Source organism: Oryzias latipes, chromosome 8 (genome assembly GCF_002234675.1).
Source record: "Oryzias latipes chromosome 8, ASM223467v1".
NCBI lineage: Eukaryota > Metazoa > Chordata > Actinopteri > Beloniformes > Adrianichthyidae > Oryzias > Oryzias latipes.
Window position 1 is genome coordinate 10,079,279 of NC_019866.2, and position 19,246 is coordinate 10,098,524.

The following is a 19,246-nucleotide window of genomic DNA, read 5'->3' on the forward strand; positions in this document are numbered from 1 at the left end:
GACAGATTTAAGATTTTAGAATTTAGAGAATGAGAAGCGGAAGTACTGGAGTACAAATATTGATTTTTCAGCACCAAAGTTGATCAAAAGAAGAAGGTTTTTTTTATCTGAATCGCCAAAATATTCGTATTCAGGTAGGACTGCAGACTTTACTCTTGCAGTGTTTGCTCTTTTGTGTCTCAATCATTGTGAACAATGTCATCACAACAACTAAAAAGAGCCAATCTTTTGTTTACCTTTAATTAATCAAATATGTCTTTAAAATATTTTTTTCTTTACACCTTTTCTGCATTAAAACATTTAATTTTTTACCCTTTTCTTCAGGAATTTCATTTTTTTCTCAGCAGTTTTATTTTTTATGTTTGGTGTGTCCAAAAATTTGGACACACCTTTTCATTTGAATGAGAGGCTGACCTTCTCATTCAAATGAATGGGAAGGTGTGTCCAAACCTTTGGTCTGTACTGTACTTATAAAGGAAAGACAGGAGGGGAATTGTTTTCTTTTTTTTTTTACTCTTTGATCATCATCATCATTAAACTAAAACAAAGAAAATCTTTAGGAATGTAAATTTTCAACTCTATTATTTGCAGAGGATCACGTAGTTTTTTCTGCAAAAAAAAAAGGAAAACATATATTGAAAATTGAAATACACAGATTATGGTATATAATTTAAGTGCACCAACATCCCAGTGTTGTACAGTTCTTGTTACCTCACAAGTCAAATTTGAGATAAATATTTTTCATGCTGTGACTCTTTATGCAGGAATTCCTCCATTTCAGGCTATTTAAGAAAAATTATTTGTACTGAATAAGATGATAATAAAAAACATTTATTTATGAAATATGTCATGACACTTTGATATCAACTTCATCTTAGGCTGAAAAAAATGACGTTTTTGCAGCTTATTTCCTTTCAAACACATCAACTTTCACATTATTTTCACATTTTACATTTTTTTATTACCGATTTTTTTCTTTTTCTTTTTAAATGTTCACTTTTTTATATTGTGGGTAATGCTGCCGTCTGGTGAAAGCAAAAAAAGTCAAAAAGAACAAAGCTTTGCTATCTTTTTTGCATCATGTATGTTAAGAGAGAAAAATATCAAATAATTGTCATCTTCTGAAAATATAATTTTATGACAGCTTGTTTAATACATGCACAAAGTGAATGACCAACAGGTCTAGGGTTTCGGTATCCCCTTCCTCTTGGCCCGTGCCAGGACTGGCTGCTAGCTGATCCTCCTGTTTGGACTCTTTAGGGGAGGTCTCACTGGAGGCCTCTGACCGAAGCTGTGAGGAATCCTCTGAGGTTGAACTGGAGTGGTGAGTCTTCCTTCTTTAAAATCGTCCACAAAAGCCTCCACCTTGTCAAACTTGGTGGTGAGCCTCCCCAGTTCATCTTTCAGAGAGTTAAACTGCCGGTAGAGGTCCCCCAGAGCGTCTGACAGAGGCTGGATCCTGGACGCCAGCAGAAACATGTGGAAAAGTGGAACTGAGTGAAGGATTTCAGTTTAAGGATAAATATTCAAGGAGCTTTGTGCTGTGTTCCCAAAACGACAGGAAGGAAGAAACATTGGAAAACATGAAGGTTGCGACACACTTAATCCAATTCTGAACACCAAAAGAAGCAGGTTTTTATGTTTATTATTGTCAAAATCTTAATTTGTTTATAAAATTTTGTATTTTCAGATAAAGACTTATCCTACAGTACTGATCCACAAAAAAGTTAACTAACTTTCAGTATTGCGAGCAGAAAAACAAAGTTTTGGACAGAGCAAGGGGCTGAAACGGTTCTCATTTTCCGTTGGCTTAGTCTGAACAGTGAGCTCATTTGCAAAACAAAAGAATTTTACATAATACTGGATTTCATAAGGGCTCAGAAATAGATTCACTGACATCACTGATTACTGGTTTTCTTGCAAGTTTATTCCTCCACCTAAAATCCCTGCTGAATACAGTCCACCCAGAAGCCAGCGTGACTCACCTGGTATACTCAGGTAGAACGGAGGCGTGGTCATTGATCAGCATATCTTTCACCTGAGTTAGGATGGCAAATTTCCAGTTATCCAGAACCTGAGTCAGGTTGGAGCAACTTTTACCGCTGGCGGGCTCTGCTGGGCACAGTAACAGCAGAATTGAGCGTACCAAAATGTGTTTTTTTTATTTATGTTTGACTGCAAATGCATCATTCCAGACCTTTTGGACCCCAGGGGGATGTTTCAAGTTTCCATTTCTGAGTTCCACAGACTGAGATCATGCAGAGAAGCGCCAGAAGCTCCATCATTTTCATTTTCTAATGTACAAACACAACAAAAAAAGCAACATACAAAGTATTTCTGAAGAAAAAACAAAGATAAATGAAATAAAAAGGAAAAATAAAAATAGCTAACTGCTTGTTTTAGCTGTTAGAAAATCATTAAATCAATATTTTTCATCAAAATTTGTCAGGCTTACAAAATGTTGTGCCCAAAATATGCATATTTCATGTGTTCTAAGTTACATTTTTCTCATTGTAGCTACATCTTAAGACATCTTAACCTGAAAAATCTTTAGATTTTACCTTTGGGCTGCAGCAATGGACCTCCTTCTGGTCGTTTCTCCAGAACGTACAGTGCAATCCTTCAAAAGTGACACAATGAGAAATCGTGGAAGGGGCAGCACCCTTATATCTACAAGAGCCATTCCCCCACCTGCTTCCATTCACGTCAGTGATGCAGGGCGTTGACACAGTCTGACATTTTGTGCATGCTTTAGCGTTAGAATGCACATAACTAAACGAAAAAAAAGCTTCTATCAAGTTTTAGCGGCTGTGCTTCACACCTCATGTGTCTGCTGCAGAGATCAGTGTTCCCAAAGCTCACACTCTTTCTCATCCATGTGGGTTTTAAGTCTGGGCCACCAGGGCTCCAATTCAAAGGAGGTGTTTGATACAGTGGCGTGGATCCAGAATAGCATTCTTACTGCTTACTGTAATACAATCTGCAAAACATCTGGGCTTTGCAGATGCACCAGTCTCTCTGGCTCTTGTGAATAATCCATATGAGAGAAGCATACTGGAAGACACTAAAAGAGGCAAATTGGAAAGTAATGGGCACCTACAAGTACTGTTACCTTTTAGTAAACAAAGCAATCTGAAATTGTATTTATCTCTTCATCAGCCAATAAAGCGGAAAATGTACCACCCCTGGGAGATTCCCTCTCCAAATCCAACTCCAGTTCTAATTCAAACAAGCTGCCTGTAATTTATTCCATTCCGTTCACAATCCTCAGAAATGCATATATTTTAGCAGTGAGGATATTATTTTAGCATTGGTGAAAGCTGAAGAAACTCTGTGTGTGTTCCCCTTACCAAGACAGATTTCCTTTACTGAGTAATTCTGAAACATATGAATGAAGAAGCAGGAAAATTTGTATCGCAATCTTTCATTTGCAGACAAAAAATTCGATTTTCTACCGTCGCTGACATGAAATGCTAGAAAATGAAATCTATCTTTTTCATTTCATCCGACACTGTGCAGCTATCTGCTGATCCAAGCAGACAGCTGAGGGGATTTATTGACTAAAGGTAAAACAATCTCCAGATTAAAAAAGACCAACTGGGCAGCACTTTCTACCATCTGCACCACACGTTGTTGCAAAAAAAATAGTGCTAACCAAGATACCTGTCTGTTTGTTAATGCTCACAATTCATTTTTAAGCATGCAACATGTGGGTTTAAAGTTTGATCCCAGGCGTGAAGCGATTTATTGAACCATTTCTGTGATCGGATTCCCCAGGAGAAAAGAAAATATTAGCGTCTTCGTTGACCCTGAATTGAAAAGCCAGAACATCTGGATGTCAACTCTTGGATTTCATTAGGTGTGATCTCTACCAGGAAGTGCTTCCTTTTCTGTGTGACTAATCTGTTAAAGAATATATGGTGAATTGGGGAGGGGGGGTCAGATATTATGGCGGGGGGGGGTTGTAGTGCGTAGGGTTTTAGGGGGGTGGCTGTGGCTGTGGGTGCGTGGCGATCCCTGGGTTGCTAGGGTCGCGTGCCTGGGCTGGCTTGCGGGGACGGGGCGCCGGTCGGGTGGTGGCCGTCTCATGGGTTCCGGGGGCCCTGGCTTCGTCCCTGGCCTTTGTCTCGGTGTCCGGCGCCCGGTGGCCCCCATGGCTGCCGCCTGGTACGGCTAAGCGCTCCTGTCTTGTGGCCTAGGGGCCGGACACTGGGTTCGCTTGTGCCTCTGGGCATTGGGGGGGCCCCTGTAGGGGGGCCCTCTCTGTGCCTGGCTGGTGGGGTGGGCGGTCCCCTCCTCCTGGGTAGGATCTGGCTCCCTTTATGAACACACGGTTCACGTCGGCAGCATGCATGTATCTCCACCCCCACGTGCACGTGCACACTGCCACACTGCTCCCTGTCTGCTTCATCCCTCCTCCTTACCTACAGTGTATTGATGGACAGTTTTTTTTTCCGCTCATCTTAGTGTCAGATTTTCACCTTTGATGTAACATTCGTCTTTCCAGCAGATCTGGTATAATTGTTACAGCTTAAATTAATAACTTAGTCAAATCAGTGCTTGTATCCCCCACCTTTTCACCTTTCTTCCTTTTACTCTCTTCCACCCTCCCCTCACATTCTTCCCCTCTCCCTCCCCACACACACTAAATGTAACAGATAAATAAAAAATAATACGACAAAAAGGGGTTTATACAAATCTACACTCTAGTTTCTTGAAGCTATATAACCTCTTTTTGTGATAGTAAAACCTGTCCAACACAAAAAGCCTTCAGCTCTAATCTGTTTGCTCAGCTGTTGGACAGAACAAGTTAAAAAAAAAAAAAAAAAAAAAAAAAAAGAATATATGGTGAAAAAAAGAAGAAAAAAAATCTGCTCTGAATTTTAGATTTCAATCACTCGTTGCTTACATTTTCAACGGTTTGTGCAGCCAAAACAACAAAAAAGAGTTTTTACTCCAAAGGAATGCTTTTTAAACCCTGTCCACCCAGAAGATTTATTAAACAGGATTTGCCCAACATCCAACTCTGTCAACAGGGAATTGCAGGAAGTCTTCTGTAATCTTAAAAAAATAATAATTTGTTTTTTCATTTTGTTTTCCAATACTTTAACAACAACAAGATTGAATCTCCTCTTTCATCTTTGATTCATTTTATTTGTAACTGTCTGTTACTGTTTTATTCTGTGATTAATTATTTAGAGTAAGAAAGACATATTGACTTTTTCATCCTCTCCAGATTTATGCTGCAACATTCTGAGAGCCTTGTCTTTCCCAAACATCCAGAACAGCCTGTTGAAATACTTTATGATGTGAAAACAATTCCAAACAAATGTATGGGGGACAGTGGCATGCACATCTATCGCTCTCAGAACTGTTTCCAGCTCCCTGAAGCTCAGTCCAGATGGAGCAGAGGAAAGAATGACTGCAGTGGGCATGGAGAGAGTGAGACACGCAGGCCTCTCTGTCTTTATAGGAGCTCTGCTTTCCCACATCCCATTTGTTACTGACTCCCAGTAGCACATAACTTTGTGGTGACTTTATCACTAAAATAAAACTGGAATATATCAGGACACACATAAAGTTCTCAAGTTACAAAGTTTATTTACTACCATAAAACTTTAACTTAAAATAATGTGTATGACAGGGTAAATACTTTTGGTTATTTTGAACATAAATGATTAACCAGAGGTATTTGGGAATATACCACCTCCTTTCAGGACATCCATATTTGAGATCAAGCCTAACAAAACTTTGTAATACACAAGGCTAATAAAATGTATTTAGTTAGTATCAATTATTTAAATAATTCTTTAAGGCGCACACTCTCATTTAAGCACGAATTCAAATGATTTTCAAAACATAAGTTCAGAGAATTTTGTAAAACATCAGTGGATTTTCAATTATTTTTATACAAAACAGAAGTAAACTATCTGTTTGGTTAACTGAGATTTTTATTTCCATTTTTTTTCCTTTGCAGGACGTTTTATTTCATTCTCATAAATTTTGATTTGAGTGTTAAGGATCATCGCGACTCTTTACTGACCTCCAGTGACCATAAAATGACAAAAACAGCAGTACATGTAACAAAAAAAAATACTAAAATAAAGCACCCCAAAATATGGTTTAGCCAACCGAAGCAGCAGAATTCATAATATTGAATTACATATATAGCAATGAACTCAAAACCTGGATGCTTCACTTCAGTTATTGTGTTTGTGAAAGCAATTTGATCGTCAATAAATTATTTTTCTTTCTCTTTTTTTAACCTATTTTAATATGTGTCACTGTTTAATTTTTGTGTGTGTGTGTTAGCTGTATAAGTGAATAACATGGCACACAATACTACTTTTTATCTGTTGCTAACATGTAGGCTACAGGAACTCACAACAATACTGACTGTTTTGCTATTTTATTTTCAATAAAACTACATAGTCGTGGTACTTTAGTGGTTACATGTAACTTAAAATGTAAACATGATGGGTTTTTAACAGGGTCTGCCGATCGACCTTTGGACTGCAAACAGGAAGACAAAGTTGGGTACAAACAGACTATCCTTTTTTCTTCTTTAGTATTTTTTTATGGCACAAAAACACCTGAACGCTGGAGCTCAAGAAAAGACAGATTTCTTCATGATCAGTATTTGTTTCTTTTTATTTTGCTTTTATGAGTTGAAGGGTTGTAGTCTCTTTGCTGCTCCTCCCTTTTCCCCCAAAAGTCCAATTTTATGTGAGAAAACACATCTAGAGTCTCTTGCTGAGCCTGTGATGACCGTTTAATCCCCCTGTGACTCTCACATGATGAAGAAATCTCAGGCCTCACAGTACTCGGTGCAAAACAAAGCATGGTTATTCTACACTTGCCTGACTTGCAGCAGATTGTTCTCTCATGTTTAACATCAGTTCTTGTCCTCCAGAACAGCTAAAAGCACCAAGAGTTTCAGCTCCTGCTAGTTTACAAGATGAGGCGTTATTTTTGGTCCAAAGGTTTTCCTTGGTTCAGAAGAGACCCGTCGAAGAATGAGTTTAGTCCACTCCTACCAAAGGTAAGCAGTTTCTTTAAAAATGTGTTCAACTTAGGGTAGCTTTGCTTTAAAAGGAATATATTTGTGTTCAGTCAGGAGCTGCAGGAGGAGACGATAAGGAGGTTGACCTTGAAACTGGAACGCATCAAACTGAGACCAATAATGGACAGGACCTCAAGAGCCCCACATGGATCCAAACCCACTACAGTTATTCTTGGATGGATTATTTCCTTAAGTACTTTCTCTTCCTCTGCAACCTGGCGTTTACCGTTTTTGGCTTAATGGTTCTTGGTTTGGGAATGTGGGGCCTCATCAGCAAAGAATCGTTTGCTCAGGAAAGGATTGGCAGCATCGGCACCGACCCGATGCTGGTGCTTGTGAGCTTGGGCTTTCTGCTTGCTGTGCTCTGCCTGACAGGGTGCGTAGGCGCCATCCGAGAGAACTCCTGCTTACTGAGGCTCTTTTCAGGCATCTTGTTGATCCTCATCACAGTTCAGGTGTTGATCGCCATCATGGCCTACAGTATGCAAGATCAGATTGAAGTCTACATGAGGTCCGGCATGTTAGCTGCTATGGCAGGGTATCAAGATGATCTGGATCTGAGGTTCATCACAGATGAGATTCAAACAAACCTGCAGTGCTGTGGGGCCGATACCTACCGTGACTGGGAGACCAACATGTGAGTGACTCTCCACTGTCATCTTAATAAACAGGAGAGTCCTGAATCACTCAAGATATATATTTTTTCTCAGATATTACAACTGCTCATCTCCAGGAGTTCTGGCGTGTGGCGTCCCTGCAACCTGCTGCGTGGACCCGCTGGACAACGGCACCGTGTGGAACTCCCAGTGTGGGCTTGGAGCCCAGCGGTTAGACGAGTTCACCGCTCAGAGCACAATTTTTCTGGGAGGCTGCATCGGGGGGATCTCCCGCTGGATCGAGCTGAACCAGGGCCTGGTTGGAGCTGTTGCAGTTGTGGTGCTGGGGGTCCAGATTCTGGCCGTGTTTATTACCACACGACTGCTGGAAAGCATCAACTGGCACAAAATGCACGCATGACGTGGATGTGAAATTAAAAGAGGGTTGGTTGCTTTACTGTTTGTACTTTTGGCTCTCAGTTCTGGAATTATCTCACTTTGAGGCCCTTCAGTTTAACCCTGGAGAACCCACAGGTTTCAATTAAATTATTTTTTTTTATATATGTATTATTATTTTCCTTTTTTTGCTGTTGTTAATTGCTGCTAGCCAAAATTTAAAAAATAAATAAAAGGTCTAATTAACTATGAAAGCCCAGAAATAAATTGTTCCTGGGTTCTCCAGGGTTAAGCAAACTGAAGTGAACAATTCTCCCCCAAAAGAACAGGAGATATACGGGAAAGTGAAATAATATTAATATTAATTCCTATAAGGCTTTTTCAAGTCTTCATTTGGGTTCTAAACATCAATTGGAGACAAAAAAGTTTATAAAAGTGGTTTATAAAGAATGAAACAAAAATAATAGCTTGAAATTCCTTTAAAAAGTTTTATTCTGGCATTGACTACATATAAAAACACAGCGCTGACAGTTGTGCAGAATCTCCTGCAGGCCAGCTAACAGGCTTGAAGACCAAGCTCCCACTTGGTCTCAGGCAAAGATACACGTGCAGCGTCAGTGTTGTTGGGCATGAAAATGGCATCTTGACACTCTTATGAAAACAGAATAAACTGTAGAAAACAATTTATCTAATCCCACCAATTCCCTTTGTACATACAAAAAAACAGTTTCACAGGGATTACTATCATATGATGCCGTACTGAGCTAGTTCGTGCAGCTCTAGATGGCTGTATGCCTCCCATGGACAGATCACAGTAATATCTGAAAAAGAAAAAACACACAGAAGTTGTTATGAAAACTGAAACAAATGCATGTTTTACAGATTTTAGAGATTTTTTTGGACCATGCTCACCTGTGCCGAGTCCTTCCATTCCTGGGATCTCTTCTCCAAAACTGTTGAAGAAGAAAAAATGACAAGCTTCAATGAGTGAAAAGTGTGGTTTGATCACTCCTGCTTAAGACGTGGGACTCCTCCCTGGTTCTAGTGAAGTGTCTCAGGTGAAGCTTACCCGATGACCCCCCTCTTTGGAGGCTTGCTCTTAAACGTCCGGGTGTTCCTCTGCTTGAATTTGGGAGGGCCCTTGTGAGGAGACCCAGGACCGGTGGCTCTGAGTGGAGCTTTGCTGCCACTTTTTGCTTCAGGTTTGGCCACTTCCAGATTCATTTTGTCTGTTGGTCTGAAAAGTTTGTGGAAAATAACAGATCATGTTACATATCTGTATATTATATTCTTTTAAAACTGTAATCGTTCCAAGCAAGAGTTTGTCAAAATCCATGTCAATTTTGGATAGCTGCAATTTAAAGTTACTATTACAATGACCCAATGACTCCAAGAAGGCACTGCAATAATGCTATAAATGTATCTTTATTCTCAGTCACGTTGCTGATCAACACTCCAGTCAGTCTAATCTCAAAACATTCTAATAATAAGATCGATTTAAGCCCATGCTGAATTATAAATCTAACTTTGATCAGAGTCAATCAAGACTTACATTTGTTATAAGTTCAAGAAAACTCAAACAAAATGATCAGATTTGAATGAACAGTTCAAGAATAATGAACATGTGTGTTGCATGAGCTCTTTAAATAATACATGAGTTAATTCCATGTTATTTACTTGCAATGTAAGAGCACTATTGTCACTCACATATACTTTCCCACAAACTCATCTCGGCAAACATTTTTGGCCAAGATGGGTTGAACATTTTTGAAACCTCATTATTATAAGAAAAAAATAATCCTGTGAGCATCATAAAAGCAAAAAAAAAAACTTTTTGGGGGGGAATGTTTAATGCTGTTAAAAAATAATTGTTGAAAACATTTTAAAGTTTATTCTAAATCTTTTACAATCTATTTTTTTCTTGTTAACCTCAAAAGCAATTTTAGGGAAACAAGTCAATTGGTGGAAGAAAAAAACTAGGTGCGTTTCATTACCATGAAGTTATAACAATAATTATATGTTAAAATCATACAAGTAAACATCTAAATATTTAAAAACACTCATTTAAAAAATTCATATTTGTTGTAATGTTTTTATAGGAAATATACCTTTTAAGACTGATGTCCAAAAAGAACAGAAGCAAACTCTCAACAAAGGAAATCCTCTTGTTAGAACTTACCTATGGAGCTTTGTATATTCCCTTTTGTACTCCAGAGATCTCGAGTGATATCAAGTAATTACTTATGGAGTCCAGTGAAGCGTATTTATACGATGTAGACTGAGAAGATTATGACTCAACAACGCTATAATCTGCTGTCACCAATAGCAGAAACACGTCATTACCTGTTCAAGAACAGGACATGGAAGTGGCTGATATGGATCTGAAGTGACAGCAGCCCTGTCTCGAGCAGAACACATGACAGCAAAAATATATACTTTTTATAGAGCAATTACATTTTTGAAGGTAAGAGGTCAATTAGATTCATGTCATCAATTTTATGATTTCTTTTCTACTAAAACACAGCGAGGTTGTCCGTATATCATGCAATACTCAGGCATAAAACGTGAATGTGATCTGCAGGCATTCTCCTTTGGTCAGCAGTCTCTCGGCTTGAGTTGGTTTATATCTTATAATCCATTCCATCCTCTCTCACATTCACGTTTACACACACTTGGTCCATTCATGTGACTGCCACCTTTAGCAACTCATTTTAGTCTCTGCTGTGCTGTTCATACACATGCAGAACTCTTTGACACATCTGTATGAAGTTATATTTTTGCAAAACTCTTTTTCCAATTGGTCAGTTTGTCATAAAACAAATTCAATGAACTAAGGAGGATTCCTCAATGATTTTTTTTTTTTAATCTTTAATCACGGAGGTTCAGACATCTCTAAAAATAAAGACTAAGTCTTGTGATTAAACGTCTAATTTTTCTGATTAAAAAAGTATTAATTCATTAATAACACTCTGTTCCACTAGTAAATTTTAGTGAACTGCAATAATGTCAAATAATTAAAAAATATTTCAATATAAATATCAATATTGCAATATTGTTGAAATATGTTTTTAAAATAAGCACAATTTCCTTTTAGGGCGTCTTATTGGGGTTATTTTTTTTCTCCTTAAATTTATACCTTCACATGTATACGTATGCAATAATAAAGAAACGTGTATTAAGAGAAATAAAAATGTGCACACAGTCTGCCAACATGAAAAGCACTGGGATCGCCACTGATTTGCTGTCGCCCTCTAGCGCTAGGAGGTGAGCTCAGCATTGTTTTCCTTTTTGCCCAATCAAGACGTCCATGTCAGCAGAGCTCGTTTGTGTTCAGAAGTGCCACTTCGAGACCAATTTATTAAAACAAATAAATAATAAGAATGATTCTTCCAAGTGTTTATGAAGTCAGTTAGTATTACATAAATTCAAATAGTATTTATTTAATGCACAAGTTTCCCCCAATGGACATGTGAAGAAAAAGAAAGCAAGATTTTTTTCCACGATTCAGATAAAGATACAGAGTGAGATGTCCGTTTACGTCTTCGTAGCTTTTAGTTGACGTCTGTAGTTTCTATGCCACAAGCTGACCCACGTGTGGTGTGGTTGTGTTTTTTTTAAGGAATGCGTTAATGTAAAGCTGTTATGGGTAAAAGTAAAAATAATAAAATTCAGATGTCGAAGGAACAAGGGGAGAAAGGAAGAAAATCTGCCAGGTAACGTCAAGACTCAAATGAAGAACCAAATTAGCTAGCTAAACTAGCTAGCAGCGTCGTGTTGTGTTAGCACTGGAGTAAACTGAAAACAGTTTTTTCTTCTTAAGATTAACGACTTAAAATGGATATTTAACTTTTTGACTTTTCTTCCCCCTGTACTGTAATGTCACAGCAAAACGAAACTTAAAAGAGATGATAAGATAAAGAAACCCGGAGAAGAGGATCATCTGAAACACATTCCCTTCAGGCTTCGGGAGATAATGAAGAGCAAAGAGAGAATGAAAGCTGGAAGTCGGACGTCTAAAAAAATAAAAAAGGGTCAGTAAAGACTTGTGTTATTTGGCACAATGTATTTTTCTCGCCGTCAAAATAAGATGTTGTTGTATGACGGAGAATCGGGGCCATCATTAAAGGGACAAATAATAAATAAACAAATATGAATGCCTATTTTTGTTTAAGTAATTATTGCACAGTTTCTTAAAATCCAAATAAACTTCATTTCACTTTTCAAATATCACAGTGTTCATCTGCTATATATTTCACTGGAATTGATGATCCAAACAACCAATGATTTATGAAGAAAAATCTGGAGAATTATCAAGGGTGCCCAAGCTGTATTAACGATTTTAGTCTAATAATATTGATTTTTTTTCTAAAAATTGAACGACTTTATGTTCGTAAAATGTTGAACTTGTCTTTTTCTTCATAATTTTAGGACTTTTTCTATGGTGGCCCTGATAATCCATTGTAGTATTCTGCTATTTTGATGTTGCTGTTTCCATAGCAACTGCCTCCAACAGTGAGCCGAAGAAATTCCAGGATGGAGATATACCCGTCCCGCATTTCAAGAGAAGAAAACGAGAAAGTGTGAAGGCGTATCTTGGGCGCATGGAGAACGAGACCAAACACGTTCTGTTCCTCACCAATAACCAGGTGGACAGAAGACCTGAGCTGGACATCGACCAGCAAGAGAAGCCAGCAGACAAGGGCAAGTCTGACAAAAAGAAGGAGTGAGTATGCATAGACATATTACGGAAAAAGTAACCTTTATTACCTTACTCTGTCATGGGGTCAGAGGTGTTTACTATTGTTATGAGCTCTTTACACTTAAAAAAAGAAGAACTCGATATGAGTCGATTTATTGCAGGAGATTCCAAATGCACATGTACAATCATCTCACTCAAGGTGATGCAATGTTAAGACATAAATAAATCTAACTGATATTTCTTTTCATAATTTGAATGCTACTTAAATATACTCAGTGTCAAATAAGTGTGGCAGCATCCAGATGTGTTCAAAATGTGTGTTTAGCATCAAGTTCTGTTTTCACATTTTTAAGATTTGTGTTTCTATACAATTTAGGGCAAGCTGTTAACAGAGAATAAATGTTCTTACTGTAGGTGTTATTTAAAAAATAAAACATATACATTGTATTTTATGTAGCATCTTGAAAGCTGATGAATTTTACCTGTTTTCTGTTTTTGCTGTCGTCAGGTATGCTAGAATGAGACGCAACAAACTGCAGCAAAAAAAGTTTGAAAAACTAGAAAGCAAAGTGGAAAAAGAAATGTTTGTAGGTAAGGAGTGCATGCTTATTTTTATTTTTTTTACTTTTTCTTGTTTGGAACTGAAGGTAGGATGTGTTTGTTATACTTAAGGATAAACTAGTCATTGATGTAGATTGTTCAATTATTTATATAATGAACTTCAATCTATGTTTGGCTCTACCAGCTGATGTTTTGCTGTTTTGCAGAAAATGTTCCTTTTGGTGAAGTTGCAGTAGCCCCTCCGATGCTAAACATCAAACCCAGGAAAGCTCAGAACAAGTCTCAGGTAACCCTCTTTAACACAGCAATCCTTGTGTCTGACTCGAAAAAGTTGGTTAAAACTTTTTTTTCTTTTTCATTTGAAAGGCACCAAAGGAGCTGCTTCTCAACTCTTTGCTTGGCCACACAGTCGCCTCCACAGCAAAGCCCTCGATGGCGAGACAGAGACTCATGGAGGAGGAGAGGCTGCGAGCGGTGGAGGCCTACCGGCAGCTGAAGAAGCAGAAACAGCAGCAGCTGGAGGCCAGAGCTGGCAGTGCGGGAAAGCTGGTGTCATGATCTGTCGTGTCACGTCAGAAGGACATCTGTTTGCTCCTCTGGAATCAGGATCCGTTACTGCAACAGGCAGATGTGCAGAAACCCGGCTCCCCAGCAAGCGGATTTGAGGAGCCGGTATGTCGACTGCAGGAGTTCCATGAAGCAATCCAAATATTTAAATTTAGGATTGACAATGGATTGATTCCAGATTGATCTGAGTTTAAATTAGACTAAAGTCTCGACTGGAAAACAGCCATGCTGACCTTCAGAAACACCTTGGCCTTTTCAAGGTTTACTCTAAAGCCATCATTTGCATTTATAGCAGATTCATATTTGCATGTTTCTCCCAACATATTGGCATTTCCCTTGACGAAATACATTTACCGCTCATTTAAATTGATGAATGAATGGTCACTAGATACCCGCCCTATGCTTTTTCCATGAAACAAGAAAATAATTCAAATAAATAATTTTGTTTGTAAACTTTTTGCTCTTTTTTTTTTCCACATAAAAATGTGCTGTTAGGTTACGAGTTATTCTGGATTATGTCAAATCTTTTTGGCAGTTTGGTTCACTGGATTAAATCTTTAAATGTTGTCCCTAAAGATAATTTATTTGTGAAACATTTCTCATTTAAGGCTTAATTTCAATTCTTGACTTTAAGAATTTTTTAGGAAACCAACTTGATTTCCAATAATCCATGAAACTTTGTGAACAAGTTTATTTCATTTTAACAGTGTGCTCAGACTTTGTTTCCTGAGAAGTTAAGTCTCAAATTAATCACTTTAGCCCTTCAGAAGAGCCTTGCTGAGCTATTTATATTTTTAATCCATTTCATTGCCGTCAAAGGCTCTTTGTTTTAGCAGGAACCGGGTAGAAAACGCGTTTTTGTTTTTTGACTTCTATTCAACTCATTCAGAATGTTAGCCAGAGTATTTTTGAGGATTTTTGGCAGCAAACTACAATATTTATTACTAGGTGGCATTGAACAACATTATGCTTTTCTCTTAATGAGTTTCGATAACAGTAAGGCCGTTGTCACGGCGATAAGGAAACACGCATACAGCTTTCTGTAACTGTCTACTTGAGGTTATTGCTCTCCCGCCTCGTCTGGGATTATAAAATATCCTTGTTTAATAGGTTTGTAGGAGCCAACAGTAAACCACCTATAGGTACAAAGCAGCTACAGCTCCTTCAAAAGCTATTGATGTCCACACACTGACCCCCTTCAGTGATGCCCCTTTCAACTCTGCTACAATGGACAATTTGTTTTCCTATTAAAACAATCACAGAGGAAATAATCCGTCATTTACATAGCATAGCATGCTAAATGATAAGCCTAAATGAGGCTAACCAAGGAAACATGTAAATTCCTTTTCTTCCTCTTTCGGTGACACACCTCAGCCGCTTCGTGACTTGCTGATTTGTTCTTTTGACAAAGCTGTTACCCAGGATTTACTTTTTTTATATGTGATAAAAAATGACAAGATTGCAGATGTACAACATGAAAAGATCCAGCCATGCTTTCTTTTATTACGTCTGCTTTACACAGAAAACGCACAGTCTCAACACTCAGCTTGTAATTTGAGGTTCTAGCAGATGAAAAATAAAAATTACTATAAAGGCAACCATTGCTGTAGCTATTTTTTTGTATTGATCTTCAGTGTTTGGATTTTTGATTGAACTTCAAGATGAATAGAAAGACTAGATGCCACAAAGAGCTGAACTGTTTGAATTGAAACTAAGTTTAATGCATATTAAGGGCACTCTGATGCATATCTATGATGAAAATGATTACAGTAGCTTCAAAAATCACAGACATGCAAAATAAATTGGAGTTTGCTAATCTACGACCATTCTTGAGATGCTAAAGATTCAACAGATCGGGACAGAGAGCTTCTCCCACTTCCTGGGTTTAAAGGTGGGGCTGTGGCGCGGGGGATCCTGGCACCTTGGTCCATCTGTTAAAAAAGACGCAGAGAAGTGATCGCCGCAGATGGAGAAAAGAGATTTTGCGCCATGCTAGAGGCATCATACATACTCACCTCTTTGAGATGTTTGGCAATTAAGGCTATTTCTGTGGGCTGGTACACACTGCTCTGTCGCTGACCGTTATAGACTGCATATGGAGACACCGGCGTTGTAGGTTCTGGAAAACCAAAGATAAGAGGAAGTGATTGAATAGGAAATAACATTTTAACGGTTTTCTTTTAGCTACTATGATTTGAATTATGCTTTAAATATTTCCAAGTTGTGTTTAAAAAAAAACCTGTGATGTAAATGCCTGCTTTACCTATAGCAGCCTCATCCATAGAGAACGCCTTATTCTCCACATAAACATTTTGCTGAGTTGGCTCTGGCTCTTTCAGGTCGGGGCCATACACCAGAGTCCGTGCAGGATAGACATGCTCCCCATCGAGGGGCTGCTCCTGCTCCGAGTCCTCTTGTGTCAGTAAACAAATCTCCGGAATTGCATAGAAACCCAGGAATACCCAAGCGTTTGACACCACAGCTATTCCTAAGGTGGGATCATCCCAGCTGGCGTGTCCAGCCGCTCCATTTCCGTAGGTGTACATCACAATCCAAGTTACCCAGATAGCACTGGTGAAGAACCCCGTGACAAGGATAAAGGCGCCGTCCCTCCTCCACTGCTTGTGCTTATGTTTCAGCGAGGGCAAAGCGATCAGAACAACAGCCAAGAGAAGCAACATGACATAAATAAGAGCCATTACAAAGTCCTGGTTAGCAATGATACAGGGGTGGTGTAGGGCAATAGGATCTGAGAGTGGATTCCTGACTTCAGTGATGATGAGCCATTCAGTATTGATGATAACCTCCACTAGCCAGAGAGCCAGAGCTCCAAGCCACAAGGTCCAACTCCTGGGTCCACTGCCTCTCCTCTCCAGCAGCACAAGCCACAACCCATGCATCACCAGACAGGACAAGCAGCCTGAAAACAGCACTCCGAACAGGAACCTCCGCGCGACACAGCTTGTAGAGTACCGGTCCACGATGAAGGCAAAAGTGAGTCCAAACAGTCCCAGGGTAAAGACTAGAATACTGGCCTGCAGAGCCACCATACCTTTTCTTTTCTTGTCTGTCACAAAAGGTAAGGAGGCCAAGACAATCACAAAGAGCATAAAGGAAGTCACCATGCCTGCAGCCGCACAGGCCTCCAGCACAATACCCCACACTGCTGTCAGGTCGCACAGCTGGTAAAAGATGGCGCTGATGCTGGGGTCGCATCCTCTCGGAACACCCGTAGGGTTCATGGCCTTGCCGCTGGTTCTGGTCGTAAAAGCTGTAACACAAATTTCCTGTCACTTCAAAATGTTTGTTTCAGTTCCATGCAAATTTTGTTAATTAGACTTTCAAATACACATTTCTGATTTTTGCATGAATCTCAAAAAGCAAAATAAAGCATCTGTTCATCCATTCATCACCTCCACCCATTTCATCCATACTGGGGTTACGGGAATTGCTGCTGCCTATCCCAACTATTACAAGGTGAAGGTGGGGCAACCCTTGACAGATCACTGGCTTATGGAGGGGCCCGGACAAAATTATGTTTTTCCTCTTTTAAAATTTGAAAAAGACAAACTGTAAATTAATCATGCGATTTACTTATGCAATTTAAACAAAGACATTTGCGACTATAGGCTGCACTAAATTGCAACGTTTGGACAAACTGACATGGACGAACAAGAGGCCTGTAAGGGGATTAATTAATTAAAATAATCTTTCAAAATAAAAGCAGAGACATGTCAAGAACCAAACAGCTTTTTAGAGTTAAAAAAGAACCAAAATTAGGGTTAAACCTTTAAGCTTACCAGAGAGCAGCTGTTGCTTTTTTTTTCTCCTTAACTCCGGTGTTTTCAAACTAGTAAAGATAACTTTCCTCTCGCAAAATGATAGTGAAAGTTTTTTTTTCCTTTTAACAAAAACACCAAAGGAAGTCTTTGTCATTAATTAAGGGTCTTCAAGTTAGCCTGTACCAATCCGTGCTAATCCATCCATATTTGAAAAGAACTCAGGACTGCGCGATGCGCCTTCCTCCGTGGACTTTTCACAGTCCGGGTATTTTGCTCAGCTTTGGTGTTTGCAGCTTTGCATATTCACGAGATTAGGGACAGACCTGCGTGTTTGTTTGAGGCAGCTTACACTCAAACAATGGCTCCACTCACCTCTTCTGAAGTCAGGGTTTGTTTTTTTAGTAGATGCTTGCAGCCTGCAGTGCCTGCGTGTTTGGGCTGTGACTTTTGAATAAATGCAAACACAGCCATAATTAATAATGTTATAATTAGGAAACTCCCTTTCCCCATTAGTTTTAAATGTCGTTTCTCAATTTTACCTCTTCGTTTCGTACATTTGAGTAAAAGGGGAAATACTCGTCACTAATACATTTTTAATGAATAGTTTTATTTTCTATGCATTACAATCTCTAGTTTTTATTTGATTTGATGTTTTTTCAACAAAAGCAAAACTAGTGGAAACGATTCATGAAGGCTGTTAGAGCAGTGCCCCCTAGGGGAAACGATCAGAATTGCATGTGATTTATCTTTTTTTTTTTTTTCCTGCGACTGTTAAAACCAGCTTGCACGACAATGTGAAATGATGTTTTTCCTTTTTTTATGGCAATTAATATCTGCAGGGAAAAGATAATCAGACTTTATTTGATCAAAACTCAGCCTTTTCTAATTAAAGTTTTTAAATTATATGCTCAAATTTGTTTTATAAACTTGAAAAGCCTATATAGAGAAAATGCTTTGATCAATTTTAAATCATTTTGATGTGATAAAATAGATTAATGCTATCTCACTTTTGCCAAATAAATGACACAAAGAGGTGGGGACTCATAGTAATTCACAGTCAGTCAAAGTGCTAAGTAAAAGGCTTTTTTTTCTTTTTTTTGCAGGGTTGGTCAATGGGTGCATTCCCTCGGGGTTCAGGGCAGGACTGAATTCTTCCTCTGCTAGAGCTGCAGCTCTGGCATTCAGCCTGTACTTAACTTGTTGTTTATACTGTGTGATGGGGGCCCCCTGTGACGAATCGATATCTCGATGGATCTCGTCCTGAGGGATGCTCTCAAAAATCACGCAACTTGTCAATCAGTTCCTTTGTGGCCCTTAACACTCAAAATTGGAATTTAAGTTAAAACAGAACACAAAGTGACCTTAATGGAGGACACGTCCTGTTCCGATTCCTAAAGAGGCCTTTGGGTGAGCCTCCATTTTTGCATCTCCATAGAGTGCTATTTATAAACATCTGCATCCATGGTCTGAAAGCAGAATACTTTTCCATATAGGCTACTTGTCTGTGTTGTCTAGTCCAGCCTGCTGAAGCTGGATTCATTAGGGCACTTCAGCAGCACTCTCTCCTTTGAGAACATGTCAG

At 38.9% G+C, this 19,246-nt stretch overlaps 4 protein-coding genes across 9 annotated transcripts; 2 read left to right on the forward strand and 2 right to left on the reverse strand.

Moving 5' to 3' along the window:
- Window positions 1-6,315: 6,315 nt before the first annotated feature.
- Window positions 6,316-8,117, forward strand: tspan10 (tetraspanin 10). 2 transcript variants are annotated; one of them, XM_023957525.1, is made up of 3 exons: window positions 6,316-7,042; window positions 7,114-7,700; window positions 7,797-8,117. In XM_023957525.1, exons 1-3 carry the CDS (start codon window positions 6,959-6,961, stop codon window positions 8,089-8,091), a joined length of 966 nt encoding a protein of 321 aa, XP_023813293.1. In that variant the 5' UTR covers window positions 6,316-6,958; the 3' UTR covers window positions 8,092-8,117. The 2 variants fall into 2 exon arrangements, with proteins under 2 accessions (XP_023813293.1, XP_023813292.1); XM_023957524.1 differs by having other exon boundaries at window positions 6,334-7,042; window positions 7,774-8,117.
- A 575-nt stretch (window positions 8,118-8,692) lies between these two features.
- Window positions 8,693-10,553, reverse strand: LOC101168622 (retinal rod rhodopsin-sensitive cGMP 3',5'-cyclic phosphodiesterase subunit gamma-like). 3 transcript variants are annotated; one of them, XM_020705281.2, is made up of 4 exons: window positions 10,235-10,553; window positions 9,125-9,284; window positions 8,968-9,008; window positions 8,693-8,876 (listed from the first exon to the last, which is right to left on the reverse strand). In XM_020705281.2, exons 2-4 carry the CDS (start codon window positions 9,277-9,279, stop codon window positions 8,800-8,802), a joined length of 273 nt encoding a protein of 90 aa, XP_020560940.1. In that variant the 5' UTR covers window positions 9,280-9,284; window positions 10,235-10,553; the 3' UTR covers window positions 8,693-8,799. The 3 variants fall into 3 exon arrangements, with proteins under 3 accessions (XP_020560940.1, XP_004071449.1, XP_020560941.1); XM_004071401.4 differs by having other exon boundaries at window positions 9,125-9,292; window positions 10,235-10,529; XM_020705282.2 differs by lacking the exon at window positions 10,235-10,553 and adding an exon at window positions 10,164-10,220.
- A 1,042-nt stretch (window positions 10,554-11,595) lies between these two features.
- On the forward strand, window positions 11,596-14,449 carry ccdc137 (coiled-coil domain containing 137). Its single transcript, XM_004071402.4, has 6 exons — window positions 11,596-11,768; window positions 11,941-12,086; window positions 12,553-12,778; window positions 13,263-13,345; window positions 13,522-13,601; window positions 13,682-14,449. Exons 1-6 carry the CDS (start codon window positions 11,698-11,700, stop codon window positions 13,871-13,873), a joined length of 798 nt encoding a protein of 265 aa, XP_004071450.1. The 5' UTR covers window positions 11,596-11,697; the 3' UTR covers window positions 13,874-14,449.
- A 901-nt stretch (window positions 14,450-15,350) lies between these two features.
- Window positions 15,351-18,309, reverse strand: LOC101170345 (G-protein coupled receptor family C group 5 member C). Of its 3 annotated transcripts, XM_004071643.4 has the most exons (5): window positions 18,204-18,309; window positions 18,037-18,108; window positions 16,146-17,153; window positions 15,898-16,001; window positions 15,351-15,813 (listed from the first exon to the last, which is right to left on the reverse strand). In XM_004071643.4, exons 3-5 carry the CDS (start codon window positions 17,122-17,124, stop codon window positions 15,700-15,702), a joined length of 1,197 nt encoding a protein of 398 aa, XP_004071691.1. In that variant the 5' UTR covers window positions 17,125-17,153; window positions 18,037-18,108; window positions 18,204-18,309; the 3' UTR covers window positions 15,351-15,699. The 3 variants fall into 3 exon arrangements, with proteins under 3 accessions (XP_004071691.1, XP_011476441.1, XP_011476442.1); XM_011478139.2 differs by lacking the exons at window positions 18,037-18,108; window positions 18,204-18,309 and adding an exon at window positions 17,683-18,025; XM_011478140.3 differs by lacking the exons at window positions 18,037-18,108; window positions 18,204-18,309 and adding an exon at window positions 17,296-17,551.
- Window positions 18,310-19,246: the final 937 nt, after the last annotated feature.